This window comes from Eublepharis macularius, chromosome 1 (assembly GCF_028583425.1).
Source record: "Eublepharis macularius isolate TG4126 chromosome 1, MPM_Emac_v1.0, whole genome shotgun sequence".
NCBI lineage: Eukaryota > Metazoa > Chordata > Lepidosauria > Squamata > Eublepharidae > Eublepharis > Eublepharis macularius.
This window is the reverse complement of record NC_072790.1, coordinates 254,677,657-254,696,889: the sequence shown is the minus strand read 5'-3', so window position 1 is coordinate 254,696,889 and position 19,233 is coordinate 254,677,657. Positions and strand designations below refer to the sequence as shown.

General features: G+C 59.0%; 1 protein-coding gene across 2 annotated transcripts; it reads left to right on the top strand.

Annotated features, from left to right (window-relative positions):
• The first annotated feature begins 231 nt into the window (after positions 1-231).
• LOC129343180 (dnaJ homolog subfamily A member 1-like) lies at positions 232-13,298 on the top strand. 2 transcript variants are annotated; one of them, XM_054999260.1, is made up of 8 exons: positions 232-326; positions 1,700-1,848; positions 1,935-2,127; positions 3,963-4,067; positions 4,397-4,624; positions 5,917-6,147; positions 6,730-6,830; positions 7,096-13,298. In XM_054999260.1, exons 2-8 carry the CDS (start codon positions 1,717-1,719, stop codon positions 7,318-7,320), a joined length of 1,215 nt encoding a protein of 404 aa, XP_054855235.1. In that variant the 5' UTR covers positions 232-326; positions 1,700-1,716; the 3' UTR covers positions 7,321-13,298. The 2 variants fall into 2 exon arrangements, with proteins under 2 accessions (XP_054855235.1, XP_054855244.1); XM_054999269.1 differs by lacking the exon at positions 232-326 and having other exon boundaries at positions 1,722-1,811.
• The last annotated feature ends 5,935 nt before the right edge of the window (positions 13,299-19,233 follow it).

Here is a 19,233-nt window from a genome sequence, read left to right as displayed (position 1 = left end):
TTTTAGCATAAGCTTTCGAGAATCAAGTTCTCTTCTTCACTGTATCAGGCATCTGAAGAAGAGAACTTGATTCTCGAAAGCTTATGCTAAAATAAAATTGGTTAGTCTTAAAGGGGCTACTGGACTCTTTTTGATTTTGCTACCACAGACTAACACGGCTAACTTCTCTGCATCTACCCGGAAGTGAGGGGGACGGGCCTGCCCGCCAATGAGAGAGCGGGGGCGGGGCTCCCGAGGGGGCGTGGCGGCGGCGGCGGCGCTTCCCGGCAGCCCTCAGACGGGAAGGGGAAGCGGCCAGGCCGGAGCGGCGGCAGGAGCGGGAGCGGGTGAGCGGCGGGGCCTCCCCTCCCCTTCCCCTCCCGGAGCGCCGGTCCCTGCGCGGCCCCCTCGGCGTCTCCGGGCGCGGCCTGCGAGGGGGTTGGGGGGGGGCCGGCCGGACTCGCGCGGGGCCAGCAGCCGGGCCAGGCCAGGGCTCCGTGCCGGTCTCCTGCCGGGAGCCGCGGAGGGCGGGTGGGGCTCCTCCTGCGGCCTCCCCTTGTCCGCCCTGGAGGCCGCAGTCGGTGGGGCCGGATCCCGCCCGGAGCGGGGCCCGCGGGGCTGCGGCTCCATCGGCAGCCCGGTGCAGGGTGGCGGGGGTGGCTGTTCGGAGCCCTGTCCGGCGGGGAGGCCGGGCAGGATGACCTGCGTGAAGGGCGGGGGGGGGGGGACGAGGCCGGCTGCGGCGAGCCCCGCCTGGCAAAGGGCTCCGCCCGCGATCTCTGGGGCGGGAGGGGGGGCCTCGTGCGACCTCCGGGGCTGGTCTTGGGCTGCAGCCCGGGGCAGGGGGCCGGTGGCCCAGGGCGGCCGCGTTTCCGGGGAGGCCCCCGTGGGCCCCCCTCAAGCCCCTGAAGGAAAGCCCGGCGGGGACGCGGCCTTGCTGGGCAGGGGGCTCTGCCTGTGGTGCCGCTGGGTCGGGGTGGAGGCTGCGCCAGGGCTTGGGTGGGAAGGCCGCGCTGGCGGGTGCCGAGAGGCTGTGCTGAGGGGGCAAGGAAGCGCCTGAGCCTGCGCCGGGCAGGGCGCGCCTCCTTGCCCTCTGTTGTGGTGGCCGCCTGCCTGCTTGCCCTGCTTGCCCTGCCTGCCTCCCCTGGCACGGCTCTCTCGCTTGTGCGCCGTGCCCTGCAGGGCATGCCGGGCGGGCACACACGCTCGTCCTGTGAAGCAGCCCGAGTAATAAGCACCCTCGCCATCTGGCCCACACCCTCTTGCTGGCCGGGACGGCTCCACCTGACGCCGACCCATTCCGGGGCATTTAATTAGGAGGCCCGAGCACTGGGCGGGGGCCCTGGGGACTCCCAAGCCGAAAGCAGCTCCTGCCTGGCTGCCCTCAAGGAGAGGTCTGAGCCGGGCTGGCAGCGGGTTTATCGGAACCACCCTGGGCCCAGGGAAGGCCTTTCTGGAGACTTCGTCCTTGTTACGTGTGAGACGGCAAAGCGGCATTTCCCCTCGTGTGCCAATGAACGTTGTTTAACGAGGGGCTTTTCCAAAGCAGGCGGTGGGTTTTGATTTCATGGCTGTTCGGAAAGGATTCTGTCTTGCGTGTAAAGACGTTGAAGCCTCAGAGGGCAGATTTGGGGAGAGGGCCAGGGGAGGCAGCACGGTAAGCCCCCAGCGCAAGAACTCTCGTCGCTGAAGTGCGTGTCCTTTTGCCCCCCCCCCCCAGCGTTCTCGTGAGGAAAGATGGTGAAGGAAACGGGCTACTATGACTTACTGGGGGTCAAGCCCTGTGCCACAATGGAGGAAATCAAGCGGGCCTATCGGCGGCTGGCGCTGAGGTACCACCCTGACAAGAACCCCAGTGAGGGGGACCGAGTAGGTACCAAGGGAGCAGCGGGGGCTGGCCTGGGCCTGTCCTGCCCCTGCTAGGGGTGCGTTGACGCCTCCCTCTTCCTCTGCAGTTCAAGCAGATTTCTCAAGCCTACGAGGTGTTGTCAGACCCACAGAAGAGGTCGCTGTACGACCGCGGTGGGGAACGGGCCATGAAAGAAGGTGGCGTGGGGGGAAGAGGCGGCTTTGGGCCCCCGATGGATATCTTCGACCTGTTCTTTGGAGGAGGAAGCCGCATGCATGGACCCCGGATGGAGAGGAGAGGTACTGGAGCGCGAAGGGGGGGCAGGTCTCGGGTTGGAGTGAACACAGCCAGGGGAGGGGGGGGTCGTACTTTAATTCCGCAGTTGAAGTAGGGGGTGGATACACGGCAGGTGCTTGGTCCTGCTTGTGGGGACCCATATCACAGGAGGGGCTGGCCTTCAGCTCTTTTGCCTTTGGGGCAGAAGGGAAGTGTGTTGCCTGTTTCCTTACGTATTAAATAAAGTGTGTGGCTGGGTCCTCCCTTGTGACAGCTTCTGGCACCTCCCTGCTTGCAGGTGGCAGCTTTGGGTGTGTGTGTGTGTGGGGGGGGTTCCCAAGGGGTGACGCCATCGCTGTAGTAAGGAAGAGGGAGGGGACCTCTCTGGGGAAACCGGACTAAGTGGGCTGCAGCGATGTGTCGGCCTGGTCAGAATGGAACGGGCTCTCCTGGGGGTGGGGCTCCGGTGAGCCACACCAGGGGTGGGTGGGGCGCGGTATGTGTCCTTCTTACCTATTACGCTCACTTTATATTTTGCTTTTCTCCCTGATCGGGGACCCAAAGCAGCTTTTCACAGAGTTCTCCTCTCTTTCATTTAATCCCTACAACAACAGCTACTTGCGATGGAGAGACTGGTGGGCCCGCGGTCACTGGGATTTGGGCTGGCTGTTCCAGGCCCTAGCCCTGCACTCTGGACTTTAGGCCACTCCAGCCCCTCGGCAGCACAGCAGCCCTTCCTCTTTGGGCAGAAGCCGGCGGATACAGCCGTGGGGGGGGGGGTGTTCTCTCTCCGGTTGTAGCAGGGCCCATGATTGCGTCCTCCTTCCCGGGATCTTTCTCCCCCATCCATCCAGATCCCAGCTTCTCACATTCTTTATCTCCTGTGTAACTTGCCAGCGTAACTCACAGCAAGTGTCTGTCTGGAAGCTTGTTTCTGGCCTGATTTTCCCTCGCTGGAGAGGGCTGGTGCCAGGGCATTTTTTTTTGTTGCAAAAATATCCCTCTGTGGGGTGGGGGTGGGTTGTCCCAAAGGCCTCCAGTCCCACAAGTCTGAGTCTCTTTCTGAAGGAGCCTTTACTGTGCTGACTGTTTCTTCCACTGAGGAAAATGTGGTCACACGTACACAGACAGCTTGTTGGGGGGGGGGGGCGTCTTCTGCTTTTCCCAGCCCCCCCCCCTCAGTTACATTTTGTGGCGTTTAGGGTCCTTCCTGCTGTTTCACTGAAATTCTCTTCCATCCTCACAACCGTCTTCTGAGGTAGGCTAGGCTGAGAGAAAGTCGACGGTGGCCCTCTTTCAGATGGGCCTGCTAGAAACTGCAGGAGTTTGTTGTGCCTTGAATGCTGTCCCTGGGCCTGGCCGGTGTGCCTGGCTGCTCCGAAGCCAGAGGGCTTCCTCGGGCTCTTGCCATGTTTTCGTGGGGCTGGTTTCTTTTTTTTCCTTTGGAAAGTTTAAAGTGCTTCGGTGGCCACAGGGACGCCTGTTCTTCGGAGGAAGATGAAAGATCCAGTGCTGTGTAGTGGTTAGTCTATCAGTCTAAGATCTGGGAGAACCGGATTCCAGACCTTCCTGTGCTGTGAAGTGGCAGCTGCGATGTCTCAGCCTGACCCACTTCACAGCATGGCTGGGAGGATAAGGTGAGGTGTGAGAGTGATGCCTGCCACCCCAGCTCCTTTGGAGACGGGCAGGACTGAAATGCCCTAGATAACAAGCAGGAAAAGTGGGTCAGGTGAGAGAGACTGGGCTCTAGGCCAGGCAGCCAGTGCGCTTCTTAGCTGGGCTAGGCTCTCACACCCAGTGGACTCGTTTGTTAAGGCCAAGCAGCATCGCCTCAGTTTTTCTTCTTGCCGTCTTTTAGGAAAGACAGCTGTGCACCAGCTGTCTGTGACCCTGGAGGACTTGTACAACGGGGCCACTCGAAAGCTTTCCCTCCAGAAGAACGTCATCTGTCGAAGTTGTGGTGGTGAGTGAGGGCCCCCCCCCAAGGAGGCTGGACTGGCCCCTTACCCCGGCGAGGCCGTGGCCTGCCTTCTGTTTCTCCAGCTCGGAGGGTGGGGAGGTGGAAGCATGGTGACTGGTCCTTCTCCTTGGCCAAGAGGAGGTCTCCGGAGCCTCTGGCCACATACATGGCCCACACATTTCCAAACAGTGCTCTTAATCTCCACTCCTGGCAGACGTTCGGGTTAGTGGCACAAGCAGGACTGCTTGTGGCCCCTTTGGACTGTGCATCGCAGGGCAGGGCTTGGTTTGTCCAGAGCCTCTTCTGGAACATGTTGGGGGGGTCTCTTTCAGGCCGCGGAGGGAGAGAAGGCCTTGACACGCGGTGTCCCAAGTGCCATGGCTCTGGCGTGGAGGTCATTGTTCACCAGCTGGGGCCAAACGTGGTGCACCACATCCAGACGGTGTGCTCGCAGTGCCAGGGCCAAGGGGAGTGGCTGCGGCCCCTGGATCGCTGCCTCGCCTGCAATGGCCGGAAGGTCACTCGGGAGAAGAAGGTCCTCAGTGTCCACTTGGACAAAGGTGAGTGGGAGCTCCGGGGGGGGGGGGGCGGCGCTCCTGCAGCCCCTCGCACCCCAGGGCTTGCTCCGGCTTTCCACAGCTGGGCCCCCCTCTTTCTCTCTGCCTGTTGCAAAAAGTCGCGCGAGCCCCTGTGCTGCTGATTTTTCCCCCGTACACTCCGAGAGGTAGGAAAATCATTAATTCGTAAATACATGTCAAGCAGAGGCTTCTGCGTCTTATTAATTCTGCCACTTATTAATATGTTTGTTGTTAGTGATGCACCTAACATAGTTGATTGTTACCCCTGAGCCAAGGGGCAGCGTCTGCTGCGGCCCTTCATAAATACGGTTTAGCACAATCCACTGGGTCAGCCTTTTCCTCAGAATTCCTTGTGCGGTCGGTTTAGCCGCTGCCTTTCCGTGGTGTGTCTGGGGTTGGGCAGCAGAGGAGGGGTCGACCGGGAAGCTGCCTTCCCCCAGGGAAGGGGCTGGCCCTGCCGAGCTGGCCTGGTCGTCCGTTTTCCAGGTTTCTGGGGGGCATTCGCTCTCTGTCTAAAGTCACCCCATCCTGCTTTTCTGAAAAATGAGGAGTCAAGATGGCCAGCAATAAGTCAGTACCCGAAGCACGCAAAGTTAAACACACACCCACCATAAACTCAGCTGCCAGAACTAGCCGTTTCCCTGCCTGCCTCCCTCCCTCCCTCAGGGATAGCCAGTGCCCTGCTGGGTTGGTGCCACCAGGCAACAGGCCGCGCGGTCTTCCTCGGACACGCGCAGTGCTCGGCAGGCGCAAACCTCGGACTGCTTGTGTGGGGGGGGGGGGTCAGCAAGAGGGGCCCCCGTTCCCCAGGTGTTAAACATCCATGCGGGAAATGGGCTGAGCCCACCGCAGCCAGTCTGTGCCTCCTCCGTCCTTGTCACGGAACAGAACCAGCTGTGCTTCTTTCACCAGAGAAAAAGAACACCTGCAAGTTAAAAGCTGATTACTTTGCAGATTGTAAAGTCTGGAGGGTTGAAAAAGAACCTTATGAGCCGAGCTCTTGGCTCAGTTAACATCGTTGCATCACAGTCGGAGTAGTGGGTGGAAGCGTTTGATTTTCTAGGCCAAGGCTATGTAGGTGCCTCGGCCCTTGACCTGGGTTGCCCTCTTTCCCCCTTCCCCCAATTTAACAGGGAGAATCTCCCCCCCCCCCCAAACTCCCTCGGTGTGATACTTGCCCCACTGGAAGGGGCGGGGTAGGCCTTCTGTGGAAGAGAGGAATCTTGTCTAGGGTTCGCGTCCTTTGTGCAACCTGCTGTCGTGTGACCCTATAGGCATGGCCGACAGGCAGAAGATCACTTTCCACCAGGAAGGAGATCAGGGGCCGGGCCTGGAGCCTGGAGACATCGTCATAGTCCTCGACCAGAAGGAGCATCCGGTCTTCCAACGCCGCGGCAACGATCTGGTTATCCAGAAGGAGATTGAGCTTGTGGATGCCCTCTGTGGCTGCAAGACGGTCGTCCAGACCCTGGATAACAGGAGGCTGCTTGTCTCCTCCCGGCCAGGTGGGCAGGGGCCCTGGGCCTCGAAGCAAGGGAAACGGGGCGACACTTAGGGCGCGGTGCTCGGCTGGGCCAGTGGCTGGTGCCTGCAGTGCCCCGCTCTGTTCTGTCCCTCGCGTCTACCGTGCAAGGGCTTTCTCAGGCAGCAGATGCAGGAGAAGGCCTTCCTTCCGTGGAGGCCCTGGAGAGCTGCCCCAGCCAGTGGAGACCAGACCGGACAAGATAAACCCGTCTGACTAGTTTTCAGGCAGCATCCCGTGTTCCAGGAACATGGTTGGGAGAAGCAGCGTCTTGGTTTGACACATCAAGCGAAGGCGTTTGCTTCCAAGCACTGTTTAAATACCAGAATGGAGTCCTTGAGGAGCACAGAGTGTAGATGTTGGGTGGGGGGCGGGGAGGGGGCTGGCTGGCTGGCCGGCCGGCCGGCTCTCATTGCAAGACCTGAGGGTGGTCAGTCAGCCCTGCCTGAAGTCTCGTGCACCAGAATGGGCTGGAAACTCAGACGCTCATGCTGCGATGGGTGGCGGCTTGGGGCCAAGAGGCATGCGGGACTCCCTTCACGTCTGTCTTTGCTTTGTCCCTTAGGAGCCATTATCAAACCTGGAGATGTCAAGTGCATCCCCAGTGAAGGGATGCCGGTCTACCGGAGCCCCTCCCAGAAGGGGAAGCTCATCATCCAATTCCAGGTATTGAGACGCTGAGCCTGAAATGGGAAGGCGGCCCAAGGCAGCCCTCGGGGGTCTTGTTGGGCGGCCGCGAGGGCTGGGAGCTTAGCCTTCCCAGCGCAAACTGGGCCTGAGCCCGGGGAAGGCCCCGGGCCACCGCCTGCCACCCTGGTCCAGATGCGCCTGCCTCTTTCATCCCAATGGCCAGTCGGAGGGAGTCAGCAAAGGAGGGACCTGGTGGCACTCCTGATCCAGCTCGCCAAGGCACTTTGTTCTTCTCACCCAGGTGAAGTTCCCGGAACCCGGCTGGCTTCCCACCCACCAGCTCCGTCAATTCCAGGCCTTCTTCCCGCACCGGGAAGAGGTCATGGCGACTGAAGACACAGAAGAGGTGGAGCTGCGGGAGTATTTTCCGCACCTGGAGCACGGGCGGCGCTTCGCTGGGGAGGTCTACCGTGAGGATGATTTTGAGGATCCGATGCGTCACAACGTCCAGTGCCAGACCTCGTAGCGCCAGAGACTGAGCCCCTGTGTTCAGCTGGAGGACAGAAAACAGATCACCCCTGCCCCCTGCCCCCTCTGCTAGGAAGAGGGGATGTGCCTTGGGGCCCCACCCGGGGTGGGGCAACGTCTACTGCCTGTGCTGTCTGCTGCAGAGGGCGCCGTCCCTCCTACCCAGTTCTGTCCCCTCCCCCTCGCCCTCGGATGAAGTCTTTGGGCACTTGAGTTGCTGGTGCTGGTGGGAGGAGCCAGCCCCCTCCCGGTGGGTGGTGGAGTGCCAGAGACCCCGCCCATTGCCCTGGAACGCCTTCTTGTGGCCTGGCAAGAGGTGGGGCATAGCCCAGCCGGCCATGGGGGTGTCCCCGTGCTGCAGATCTGAAGCTGGGGCTCTGAAGCTGCCCCAGGGATTGCTGCAGGTTCAATAGAGCAGTCAGGCGGGCAGATATTTGGCTGTTTTGCACTCTTTGCTGGGAGTGGGGTGCTTTTAGGGCCTCCCCAGTGCAGGCCCGTCTCCAGCAACACACTTCTGAAGACCTTTAGAAGGGCTTAAGTTTCTGGAAGGGGGGCGGCAATTCCCACCAGTTTCTCTCCTCCCGCCTGCTGGAATTGCTGCCCCCTTTCCTGAAGCCTGACATGCCCCTTCAGTCTTCCAAGCAGCCTGTTTTGGGAAAGGGGGGGGGTGTCCTGCTGTCCCCTCCTCCTCGTGCCACATTGGCCCTGGCTTCGTGTCTGTCCCTCTAGCAGTCTCCGGGCAAGATTTACTCCTGCCGGCCTGTAGCTCGGTGCAAGTGGAAAGGCTGCAGGAATGGGGCCAGTGCGGGTGGAGGGGCCCCTCTCCCTGGTCTTCCCTTCGGGTCTTGAGCTTTTCAGTAAGTTTTCTCTCCAGTCTTATTCCCAAACCTAGTATAGCTTCTCTGGGGTGCCCAATGATACAGCCGTCGGGGGGTGGGGGTGGGGGGCGTTTCTCTCCAGTTGTAGCGGGGTCTCTTGGTGCTCTCCTTCAGTAGCAAAGCCTCCGTGGCTGAGCTCTGCAGGCTTTGGGTCCTGAGCTCTTGGCAAGAGCAGGCGCTTCGTGGATCCTCGTGGAGGTTTTGTGGCTGTGGCTGATCTGCCTGAAGATTTTAATTGGGGCTGCATCAGGCTGGTCTGCATGGTTCTGCCTTTACAATGGCAAACGGAGGCTTTCCTGGGAGACTCTGGTAGAGGAGGGGGCTGTCCCCTGGCAAAAGGGAGTTCCAGACACCCCCCCCCCCGGCTTCCCCACTCTCCCGGTTTCCACTCAGGACACCTGAGTGGCGTTGCTTTCCCTTCCCATCACTCCAAAGTGTTTTTCCTTTAGTTACAAGAGTCTGAGGTTAAAAGCCCGTTTTCTAAAGGGATCTGAGAATGGGCAGCTGTCACCGTTGCCTCTGGATGGCGCCCTGCCCCGGAGGAGCTCCTGCCTGGGTCTCGGCCCGCCAGGCGTCGGAGGCCAACCCTCACCCGTGGGGAAGATGGGAAGTCTGCTTGCCTTGGGCCGAAGGGCGGGAACGCGCGTGGCCCAGTTGCTTTCCTGCAGGCAGCCAGCCAGCCAGCCAGCCAGCCAACCGGGGCTTGGGAAGGCTCCTCGGAATGGGAGGAGCAGGAGGAAGCCGTTGGTCGTGGCCAGCCTCGTGGGTTGATCTCCCTGGAGCTCACAGGAGGCACCAGAAGACGGAGCCTGTTTCGGACTGGAGTCTGTCTGCTGTTTGGCTTTTTGCCTTCGGGGGCTGTGGGGGCTGGATGGGCGCTGCTTCAGGAGAACGGCTCCCCTGGGCAGAGGTGCCTGAGGGGGGGTGGTCTGTGGGGGCGCTTTGGTCCAGCGCCTCTGATGTGTTCTCCATGTTAAATCAAATGGGTCTGGTACAGAATCCTCCTTAGTTTGCCGCAAAATGTGGGGAGTGCTTTAAACACGTACAAATAATCATATTACCAAACTAGGGGATGCAAGTGAAGGGCGGGGGTGTTTGTGGAAGGCCCTTCCCCAGCCAGAAGGAGCTGCCGAGCCCTGCTGATCGCCTTCGGGCTTCCAGCTGAACTCACAGGCCTGCCTGGAAGTGATAGGGAGCTGCCAGGCTCCGCTGGGCTCTGGTGTGCTTGGAGGGGGGCCATGCCACTCTGTGCCCAGAGGGAGGCGCTCAGCTGAGCTGGAGATGGGACTTCCCTTCTCTGCATTGGCAAGGGATCACGTCCGTTTCCAAATGCAGTTGATGCCATTGACTTGCAACATAGTTGTGGACACGTTTCTGTGGCCTACCTGCAGGGAGGTCGTAGGCCCAGGGCCTCCTGGCCTACAGTTACCCTGCATGGATGTTCTGCTAGGTGGAGGTGGCCTGGCCATTTGCAGTGCCTGGGGTCTCTTGGTCCTTTTCCCGTTTCAGTTTGTGTCTTTGAGGGCACCAGTGTGGTTGGCTGAGAGGAAGGGCACTGGTCTTGCTGGGCGTACGCTGACGGTTCTTAGTTCAGTTGCCCCTCGTTCCAGCTTGAGCCCTAGAAACTTGGATCTTGAGATAGCTGACATTCCTAAGATCGCTCCCTCGGGAACGGGCAAGGGGCCCTGCTGCACCAGACCAGTGGTCCATCTAGCCCCCCATCCTGCTCCACGCAGTGCCCCAGAAGGTGCCTTAGAGGGCCAAGGGTGTCCAGACCAAAGCCTGCCTCTGAGGCCTCTTCCTAGCGCTGGGATTCAAGGTTTGCTGCCTCTTGATACGGAGGGTCCCTTCAGTCCCCCTGGCTGGGATCCCTTGATGGATCCTCTGTACCTCTGAAACCCTTGAAAACCCGCCTGTGCCGATGGTTATCACTGTGTCCCCTTTCCTCTGGCCTGGACCGCTTTCCCATTGACCTCTTTCAGTGGCCCCAGTTCTAGTACGGGAGAGGGGGGAATGGCCCTGTCGCCTTGCCTTGTCCGCCTTTTGGCCATCTTTTCCCTAAGCTACAAAGTCCCAGAATCTTCAGCCTTTCCTCCTAGGAATGGTGCTCCAACCCCTTAACTCCCTTGGCTGCCCTCGTCTTCTCAGTGTCCCAGTATGGAGTTTGCCCTCTTCAGCATGCTGGATCGACTCTGCCATTGACTAATAATAACATTCGATTTATACACCGCCCTTCAGGATGACTTTAACACCCACTCAGAGTGGTTTACAAAGTATGTTCTTATCCCCACAACAAAACACCCTGTGAGGTGGGTGGGGCTGAGAGAGCGCCTAGAAGCTGTGACTCATCCAATGTCACCCAGCTGGCTTCAAGTGGAGGAGCAAGGAAGCAAACCCGGCTCTCCAGGTTCAAGTCCTGCCGCTCTTCTCAACCACTGCACCAAACTGGCTCTCTGTTGGGGAGCTTTGCACAGCCCAAACATCTCTTTCCATCTCAGTTTCCGCCTGTTTAGAAACGGTCGGCATCTATTTAAGTGGGGAGGGGGATGTTCCAGCCTACACAGAACTTCGTTTGCCACGTGGTTGCCCCCTCACCCAATTTGTGGAGTTCCTCCTGGAGTTCTTCGCAGCCGGCCTTGGTGTCCACCATCCTGAGTGGCTGTGTGTCGTCTGCAGACTTGGCCACTTCGTGGCTCCCGTCCAGATCGTTTATGGACAAATTAAAAAGCTCTGGACCGAATGCCAATTTTCTCTAAGGAACCAGCCATTTATTCCTACTTTCTGCTTCCTGCTGTTTAACAAATTTTTAATCTTGCTTGGGAGTCTTTGGTGAGAGATCTTGTCAACAGGCTTTTGGGTGTCCAAATATTATTCCTTGGATTTCTATCCTACCCTCCCCGCAAGCGGGCTCAGGGCAGGTTACAACAGTAAAAACATAAGTTACATCAGGCTGTAACTCCTTTGGGGGCAGATGCTCATAGAGGGGGGGGGCAGGTGGTCACACGACCCCTATGCCAGGAGGCCAGTGCGCCATCTCAGTCTTGCGGGCCTGCCAGAACGACAAAAGATCCTGGCGCGTAGCCTCTTAAGAGAGTCCCGCCAGGTTGGAGCCAGGACTGAGAAGGCCCTGGCTCCGGTTGAGGCCAGTCTCGCCTCCCTGCGGCCCGGGACCACCAGTAGATGTTTGATGGCTGATCGCGGCACTCTCCAGGGCACATACGGTCATATGTAACATCTACTGAGCCATCTTTGTGCACACGCTTGTTAGGCTCCCAAAACCTGCCGAAGTGGCCCCTGACGGGGCTTCCTTTCCCAGTAGTCTTGTTGACTCTCCCTGGGCAGGCGCTCACTTCCTCGATGGTGCTTTTAATTAACTTGTTTTTTGAGAGTCTTGGGATGTTACAGCCTGGGTGTCCAGTGCTGACTTGTGGTTGACAACATACATGCCTATGTTTGTGCTGTGATTCTCTGGGGAAAGTGGTTGTAGCATGTGGCTTCAGCCTCCTGGGGATCTAGCCCTCATGCCTGTGAAGACATGGCCGGGGAATGTCTGCCAGAATCTCGAAGGTCGGAACCAGATATGAGGGAGGGGGCTTCAATGTTCTTTCCCCTCCTGATAGCTACCAAAACTAGAATAAACCATGCAGAATAAAAAAATTGTGAATCTGCGTCATTTAAAAAAATATTTGGCCAAATATTATATTTAATATATGGCCAGCTTTTCTTGGTACAGAATTTTACTCTCCTGCAAAGCGTGCCATAGTCGTAGCCTAGACCAGAGTAGCAAATTGGCTTCTGTGGAGGGGCTGGATATTGTCAGGAATGAAGGACTGGTGTTTCTTGGGCACCTCCTGAGGAGCGGCTCACCTGGCACATGTGAAATGCATTTCCTAGACTGTGCATACTTTTCTGCACTGACTGAGGGGATTTCATGTGGTGGGCTGGGTCCGAGTGGCTGATGCGTTCAGGTTACTGATGGACAATCAGGATATGCCCGCTCAACCAGTCAATGTATTCCCTGTGGTTTGGGCATCTGTTTCTTTCCAAGCTACTATGAATAACAATTCTGGGTATTTATCTGAACCTCTGCAAGGTTCCACGTGTCAGACATTGTCTGCATGCCCCTATAATCCTGTTGTTTTTTCAGTCAGTCAAGCTCCTCCTCTGGTTGAATTTCCCAGCTGATAGCGGCTTACAGTAGGCTTTCCATCCAGTTCTAGCAGGCCTCGTTTGAAACGGCTGTGCTGCTTGTCCACAAGGCACAGAGATAGTGGAAGGCGTGGCCGCCTGTGGCTCACGTTGGCCACGTATTTGAGTGAACAGGGAAGTCGGATGGACGGCCCGTCTGCAGCCTTTCTTCGCTGGATCACTGGGTTCCTGAATCTTGGGGTGCAACTGGCTAAATTGGATTTGGGGAGCAAATGGGGACCCCGAGCCCTTTTATTTGGCCCCTGCGGAGTGCTCCCAAATTTAAATCCCCCCTTGAGAAACTGGTGCCGTTGTTTGATTGGTGGAACAACTTGATTTCTGGAGTTGTGGGTAGGCAAGAGAAACTAGGCCCTTCTGTGTGCGGGCTGGCTTGGGGCTGCATACTGTGCCCTTGGTGCCTCCAGAGCTGCCTCCGTTGAGGATCTCGGCGTGGCACGGCATGCCTGTCCTCTGGGGCTTGTTGGTGAAGCAGAAACTCAGGTGCTGGGGCTAAAAGTTGGCTGTTCTAGAAATACTTGCTTTATAGCTTTGATATAAAATCTTTGCATGCGATGAACTTCTTTCCTGCAGTGGTGGTTTAGGATGTGAATTAAATCTGCTTATAGGTAGGTCTCTGTGCATTGCTGGAGGCGGCGTGAGAGATGCTGGAGCACAGATGGATCAAAACCCATTTAATTTTTAATGGATTTGTTGTCTCTCAGGCTTTTAGTAGCCTAAATTAGGTTATGTAAAGGTAGAGGTTTTATGTGCACAAAAAGGAGAAAGAAAAACCCTCCTGCACCACTTTTAAACTATTTTTGTAAAAAAAGAAATCCAACTCTGCATCTCTTTGGGAAATGCTTTCTACACAAAATTAAAAGTGGGCCTGCACCCAGGCGCTCTGTGTGTGCGTGCGTGCGTGCGTGCTTTCTTGGGCTGCATGGGAAGCAAAGGGGGGGGCTTGCCCAGGTGCCGCCCCAGATCTTCTCTGATCCTGGCTGCAAATATCCCATTGCAAGCCGTGGTGAATTCCCTGCTGAGCAGCCTTGCTGAGTTTCGGGTTGGGGCGGCCTGCAGTGCTCAGCATGGCCGCTGGAGGCCAGTGTTAGTTCAACAAGGTGGCTGCCATGAATCACAGGCTTCTATATTGGTGGGGGGGGGGGGGAGCTTGCGAAGTGTGTCCTGTGCCTTCAGAGAAGTCGCTGAAGGAGGGCAATGCCCCAGGGTAGCTTAAATGGCTTTTTTGCCAGGACAGGTAGGTAGGACCTCCTTGCTCCGCAGCAGTCTACTGCCGGGCGCTAAGTGCATGGCCGAAGAGGGCTAGCCCTGCCGTGACGGGGGTGTCTGCCTGAAGACTGGGCTGCTGCTACTGCTGACGCTGCCCTGGCTGGCTGGAGGGTCCTAAGAAGCTCAAGGCAGTCTTTGCGTGGACTCCTACAGCCCAAAGGGTCACCTGTGCTGCACTGGACAAGGTTCTCCTGGCTGTCTCCCCAGGGTGAGGGTGGAGGCAGAATGGCCCCCACTGCCATTGAAGGCCACCTTAGCGTGGTGCCTTGCTCGCAGGGTTGGTGGCCCCATGTGCACGAATGTTCTGTTCTCTGCCACTTTGGCTCCTGCCACGTGACTAGGTCATCCCAGCTCCTGGAGGTGGTGACCCCGCGAAGAACTCCAGGGAAAGGCTGCTCTGCAGGGAACTCGCTGAACTCCCAGGAAAGGCGAACAGAGCGCCTGCAGGCTCTTCGGGGGGCAGTGGGACCAAGGAGGGGAAGGAGCCACAATTCTCCACTTGACAGCCCACCTGTGGACAGATGTGCTTGGCAGATGACATGCAGGAAGGGGTGGTTGGGGAGGGGGCTGTGTGGTTCTCTTTCCCACTGGATAGGGGGGAGATCTTGAACGTCAGTTCAGCCTGTGCCAGGATGAAAGGCTGGGCTCTCTGTGCACACCTGGCTCTGGGAGGTGGGCGGGAGGGTCGCAGGGGTTGCCTTTTCTAGCTGGGCCCATCTTTGCACACCCGACCGGGGGGGGGGTGAGTGGGGGTTCACAGTTATTGCCCCTCCCTTGCATGCCAGGAGAACTGGAAAGGGTGGCTTCAATACGAGTCTCAGCCAGAGCAAAGGGCTTCTCAGCAGTCAGGACTGAGCTGCCTGGCGTGTGTGTGGGGGGGGGGGGGGCGGTGCCTTCCTCTGCCTGGGCAATGAATACACTGACAACTGCTGAGTGTGTTGGCATGGGGGGGGGGGGGGTTGCAGCACACGGCCTTTTGGTAGCTTGCTGGAGGATAAGCCCCTCAATGTCTAGTCCGAAAGCCCAACAATGGGTGTTGGAGAGCACTGCAAAATCTTTTCCTGGCCTCGTAGGGTTTGCCACCTTAGTTGAGCATTCCAGGTAAATGGTGCAAGAGCTGAGCTTCTCAGCCCCCAGTGCACCCCTTACAGCTCCTGGAGCCCAGCCTCCCTTTTGGGGCAATGCCAAAGCATTCTTGGCGAAGTGGTGGGTGCCACTTGGCTTCTTTCAGGCACAGCAAGACTTAACCTGGACAAGGATTTACCTGTAGTGATGGGTAAGCATGCTTGGTGATCGGAACAGTCCTCAGTTAACCAGCAGCCTCTCAGTGGGCCTCACAGAAACTGCAGCCAGGCAGCAGGGGCTCAGCTGCCCCTTCCAAGTAGCTCTTGCTACCTGGAGCTAACAAGGGGCAGGCAGTCCATGCAAAGATTAACAGTCAGAGAATGTTTGATCCACTGCTGTGCAGAGAGAGAGAGAGAGAGAGAGAGAGTGCGTGTACATTTCTTTTTAATAATAATATTTTGAATGTTGGAAGTTACCACGTTATCTGTAACCACAATAAGCCCCTCTCAAGCACATTACTAAAAGGATGCCAGAGAGGGCAGGCGGTCAGTCAATAGATCGCTAGATCCACGGAATGCGCAAGTGCCTGCAGTGAGCAGGAGACGTGGACGCGAGGTGACGCCTGTAAATGGCGATGCAGACGGGAGTACTGGCCCTGGTCAAGGGTGATGCTCTAATCGACCAGCTGGAGGCAGCATAGGCACCCCAGAGCAGCGAAGCCCCCCTCCGGGAGACAAGTGGCTCCGGATAGCAAAAGCACAGCCTGGCAGAGGCCTGGGAGGATAGCCCCCCTCAGAGGGCCCAAAGCAGAGCAGCCCTTGCGGGTCCGCAGGGCTTACAACACCACCGCCCCGTTAGCGTCCTTGCCAGCGCCCTGCTCTTGCCAGCGGGATTGACTCGGCATCCTGGTTCCCTTGCCTACTCCTTTTTGCTGCAGCCTTTCCAGGAGCGCCCCAGAATCCGGGGGCCAAGAATGTCCCCTGCCGTTCACGGCTGCTGGCTGGGTGTCCGGATCCTCCCCCGGGGCAAGGAGGCCTCTTCCGAGGGGCGACCAACAAGCAGCCAAGGAGAGCTCTGAGGCAGCTCTGCCAAGCGCCCTCTCCTGCCCCTGCGGTGCCACGGCTGCAGCAGCTGCTCTCTTCCCCATGGCGTCCAGATCACTGGTGAGCGCAGCCCCTGGGCCCCGGAGCGTGCCTCCCCTTCCTTTTGCTCTTTCTTGCAAAAAAGCAGTTTGCACTCAGCCTCACGGGGGCCGGTTGCCCACAGCTGGCCCCAGAGCGCCGCAGAACGCTTGGCTGGCTACAGGCTCAGTCCCCTGCTCCTGTGTGAGGTGCAGGCCTAGTCCGAGGCTCCTCTGTGCTGGGGGTGTGCAGGCAGCAGCCATTGCCCGGCCATGCCACTTGCCCGTGGGGCTCCCAAAGGTCACAAGCGCTGAGGCACTTTCTGTATTTAGCAGGCCACGCAGGCCTGCTGGGCTATTTCTGGAGGGTTGGCGCAGTCTAGCTGGGCAGAAGCACCTTCTGGGATGCAGGCAGGCAGCAAGTCCTCGTCCCCGAAGAGGACCAGCGGCCCCTGTCCAGCCCGTGTGCAGGCGGCGGTGGCGGAGGCCTTGGTCCTGCTCGGCTGGCGAAACCTGAGCTGGTCTGCCAAGCCTGAGAGCGCCTGCCAAGCTGAACGCTTGACCGCTGGCCTAAGAGGGAAGAGACACACCCAGGACCCCACGTGGTGTGAAACGGCATCTCAGCAAGGACTCCTTGGAGGGAAGAGGGGGGCTCGCCCCAGCCATCCCCTCCTCCCAAGGCCTGGGAAGGAGGACCCTGCCAGTGCAGAGAAGAAGCTGAACCGGAGGTCTGTGCTGCCAGCAGAGCCCGGGTGGGTGGCTGGCCAGCCAGAGGGCTGCCTGGGAATCCTGCGGGGTGGCAGAAGTGGATGCCAGTTTGGCATAGTGGTTAAGAGTGGCGAGACTTGGTTGGATTCCCAACTCCTCCACTCAGGGCCGGCACCAGCATTTCTGGCGCCTGAGGCGAGATACCTGCTCGCTGCCATGCCGCTGGGGTGCCTGGTTCGCCGGGACCCGAGGCGAGCAGCAGCAGCGAAGAGGTGGAGAGGCAAGCAGGGACGGCGCCTCCTTCTACGTTCAGTGCTTGCGGCGGCTGCCCCCACCGCCTCAATGGACGCACCGGCCCTGCCTCCACTGGAAGCCAGCTGGGTGACCTTGGGTCAGCCACAGCTCTCTCAGAGCTCTCCCAGCCCCACTCACCCCACAGGGTGACTGTTGTAGTGGGGATAATAATGGCATACTTTGTAAACCACTCTGAGTGGCTGTTAAGTCAGCATGTTTGCCACCGTCTGCCATAGCAGGGGCTCAGATCCACCGCGGCAGAGCTGGAGGCCTGACTGCTTTGTCCTCCTGGTATCCCTCCCACGCCAGGGCTCTTGTGGCCCTGGACAAAGAGATCTCCCCCACCTTTGGCAAGGGGGCCACCCCCTGCCCTGAGCTAGCCCATGCAAGTGACTCAGAGGCAGCCTTCCACTCTCTGCTTACACGTGGTGCCTTCTGCTGACCAGGAGCCACCCTGACTCATGGGGCACCTTTCATGCGGCGAGAGCAGCACAGAAAAATGCCTCTTGAAATCCAGTTGGAGCAGGGCGCGGGGAGCTCTGTGGCCGAGCACTGTGCTCGCTTGCCCTTGCTGGACCCGGGTCCTGCAATCCCTGAAGGGCCACAGGCCTGTGAAACCACAATGCCCATTGGACAAGGAGCGGCTCCCATCAGGCTCACTGCATCTCCCAGGACGGCCTGCTCCTGGTCTCTCTCGCCAGGCCTTGCTCTTGGTCTGCGCAGGCCCTTTCCCCTCACCCTTTTTTGAGAAGCCTGAAACTCCGGAGCCTTCCTGGCTGGGCCTTGGGTGGGCACTGCCCAAGTGTCCCGCTCCTGGCCCAAGGCCTTTCTTGTCTTCCTAGCAAAGTTTGTGTTATGAAGCATCCATCTAGGGTGGTAATGTCTAGTGGGTGGAGAAAGAAAGCAGACCTTTGAAACAGCCCAACAGGACGGCGTCTTCTGCATGGAGCTCAGCCAAGGGTGCCGGCCTCCGTGGGAAACTTTTGTAATAGAACTAAACTGGACCTGTTAATCTGGCTTTAGATCCCCCCCTCCGTGCACTGACAGGAGTGGCAGTGAGCTCGGGGGGGGGGGGCGGTATGGGTATGGTGGGTGTGGGCCTGGGTTCAAATCCCGATGCGCACAATAGCCTTGGGGATGTTCCTTCCATACTTGAAGGGCTGTAGCTTGCCACAGCAGTCCTCAGCCGAGCCCGCAGGCTCCTGTGTGAGGGGTGTGAGCCGCAAGCGCGGAGGCTGGGACCCTGGCAGAAGCGGGGCAGCAGCAGCCGCCGCCCTGTGAAGAGGCCTCTCCTTGCCCCGTGCTGCAAGGGCCACACTGCCTGGCTGGCTGGCGTCCGGGCATCTGCCCTGCAGGGCGGAAAGAGCAGCCAAGCCCTCCGAGGGGCTTCTGGGGCACAACTCACACCGTTGAAGGGGGAGGGGAGCGCCGGGGTTTTCTGGACGCTTCTGGAGGGAGGCCCAGAGGGGCTCTGCTTCCAAGCCCCATGCCCCTAAAAGAGGGAAGACAGGCACGGGCAGGCCAGGGCCTGTTTCTGGGGGGGGGGGGAGAGCCAGGGCAGCTCGGGCGGGGGGGGGGGCTTGCCGTTTCCTAGTGTTAAAGAATACATCCCATAACAATTGCACAGTCAGAAAGGAAAACACCAGCGAAGACTCCAGGCAGCCAAATGGGGCGTGTGCGCGTGCGCGTGCCCTCTCTAGCATGAGCTGCAGAAGTGCACGAGGGGGTTCTATTGGGGGGGGGGCTGATGAACGTGTGAGGCCGTTGACGCGGCAGCTGCAGAGCCAGAGTGCATCGGAGAAGCGGTGGGGGCTGCGGAGACATTAAGGCAGGAGGAGAGGGGGGGGGACTGGCTGTGGTGGGCCCTGACCTGCCCGGGCACCATGGTGGGGGAGGCACTGAGGAGTGCCATTCCAATTAGAGGGGGCAGTGGGGGGGGGGATAACAGCTGTGCCTTTGTCGTTGGAGATGAAAGAGGTGGAGGGGGTCATTCTCCTTTTCTTCCAGGAGAAAAGCCTTTTGTCTCCTTGGGGTGAAAGGTTGCCAGGGGACGGGGGAGCCAAGCTATCCAGGACTGGAAACGCCAGCACAGAAGCCCCTGTGGCTGCCCCGCTGGAGGGCTCCGGGAGCTGCTAGCAGCTCTTTGGGGGCATCTTGGGCCTGTCCGACACTGGCAGGTGAATAGGACCTACCTGGGAGAGGCCAGAGGCGCGCCCTTCCCCAGCCCAGCATGCTGCTTCCGTGGCCTGGGAGAAGCACGAGCAAAGACATTGGGGGGGGGGGGGCGGCTCCTATCCCTCCTGGAGGCTGCCTGTGGGCTGAGGAGGAGACTGGGCTTCCCCAAGGTCTGTGGCAGGCAGGCAGGCAGGCA

Excerpts from the sequence above, each read along its gene's own strand:
- LOC129343180 (XM_054999260.1), top strand. The coding sequence starts at position 1,717 with ATGGTGAAGGAAACGGGCTACTATGACTTACTGGGGGTCAAGCCCTGT. Across the intron at positions 1,849-1,934 it reads ACCCCAGTGAGGGGGACCGA|TTCAAGCAGATTTCTCAAGC; the intron begins GTAGGTACCAAG and ends CTTCCTCTGCAG. Across the intron at positions 6,831-7,095 it reads AGCTCATCATCCAATTCCAG|GTGAAGTTCCCGGAACCCGG; the intron begins GTATTGAGACGC and ends CTTCTCACCCAG.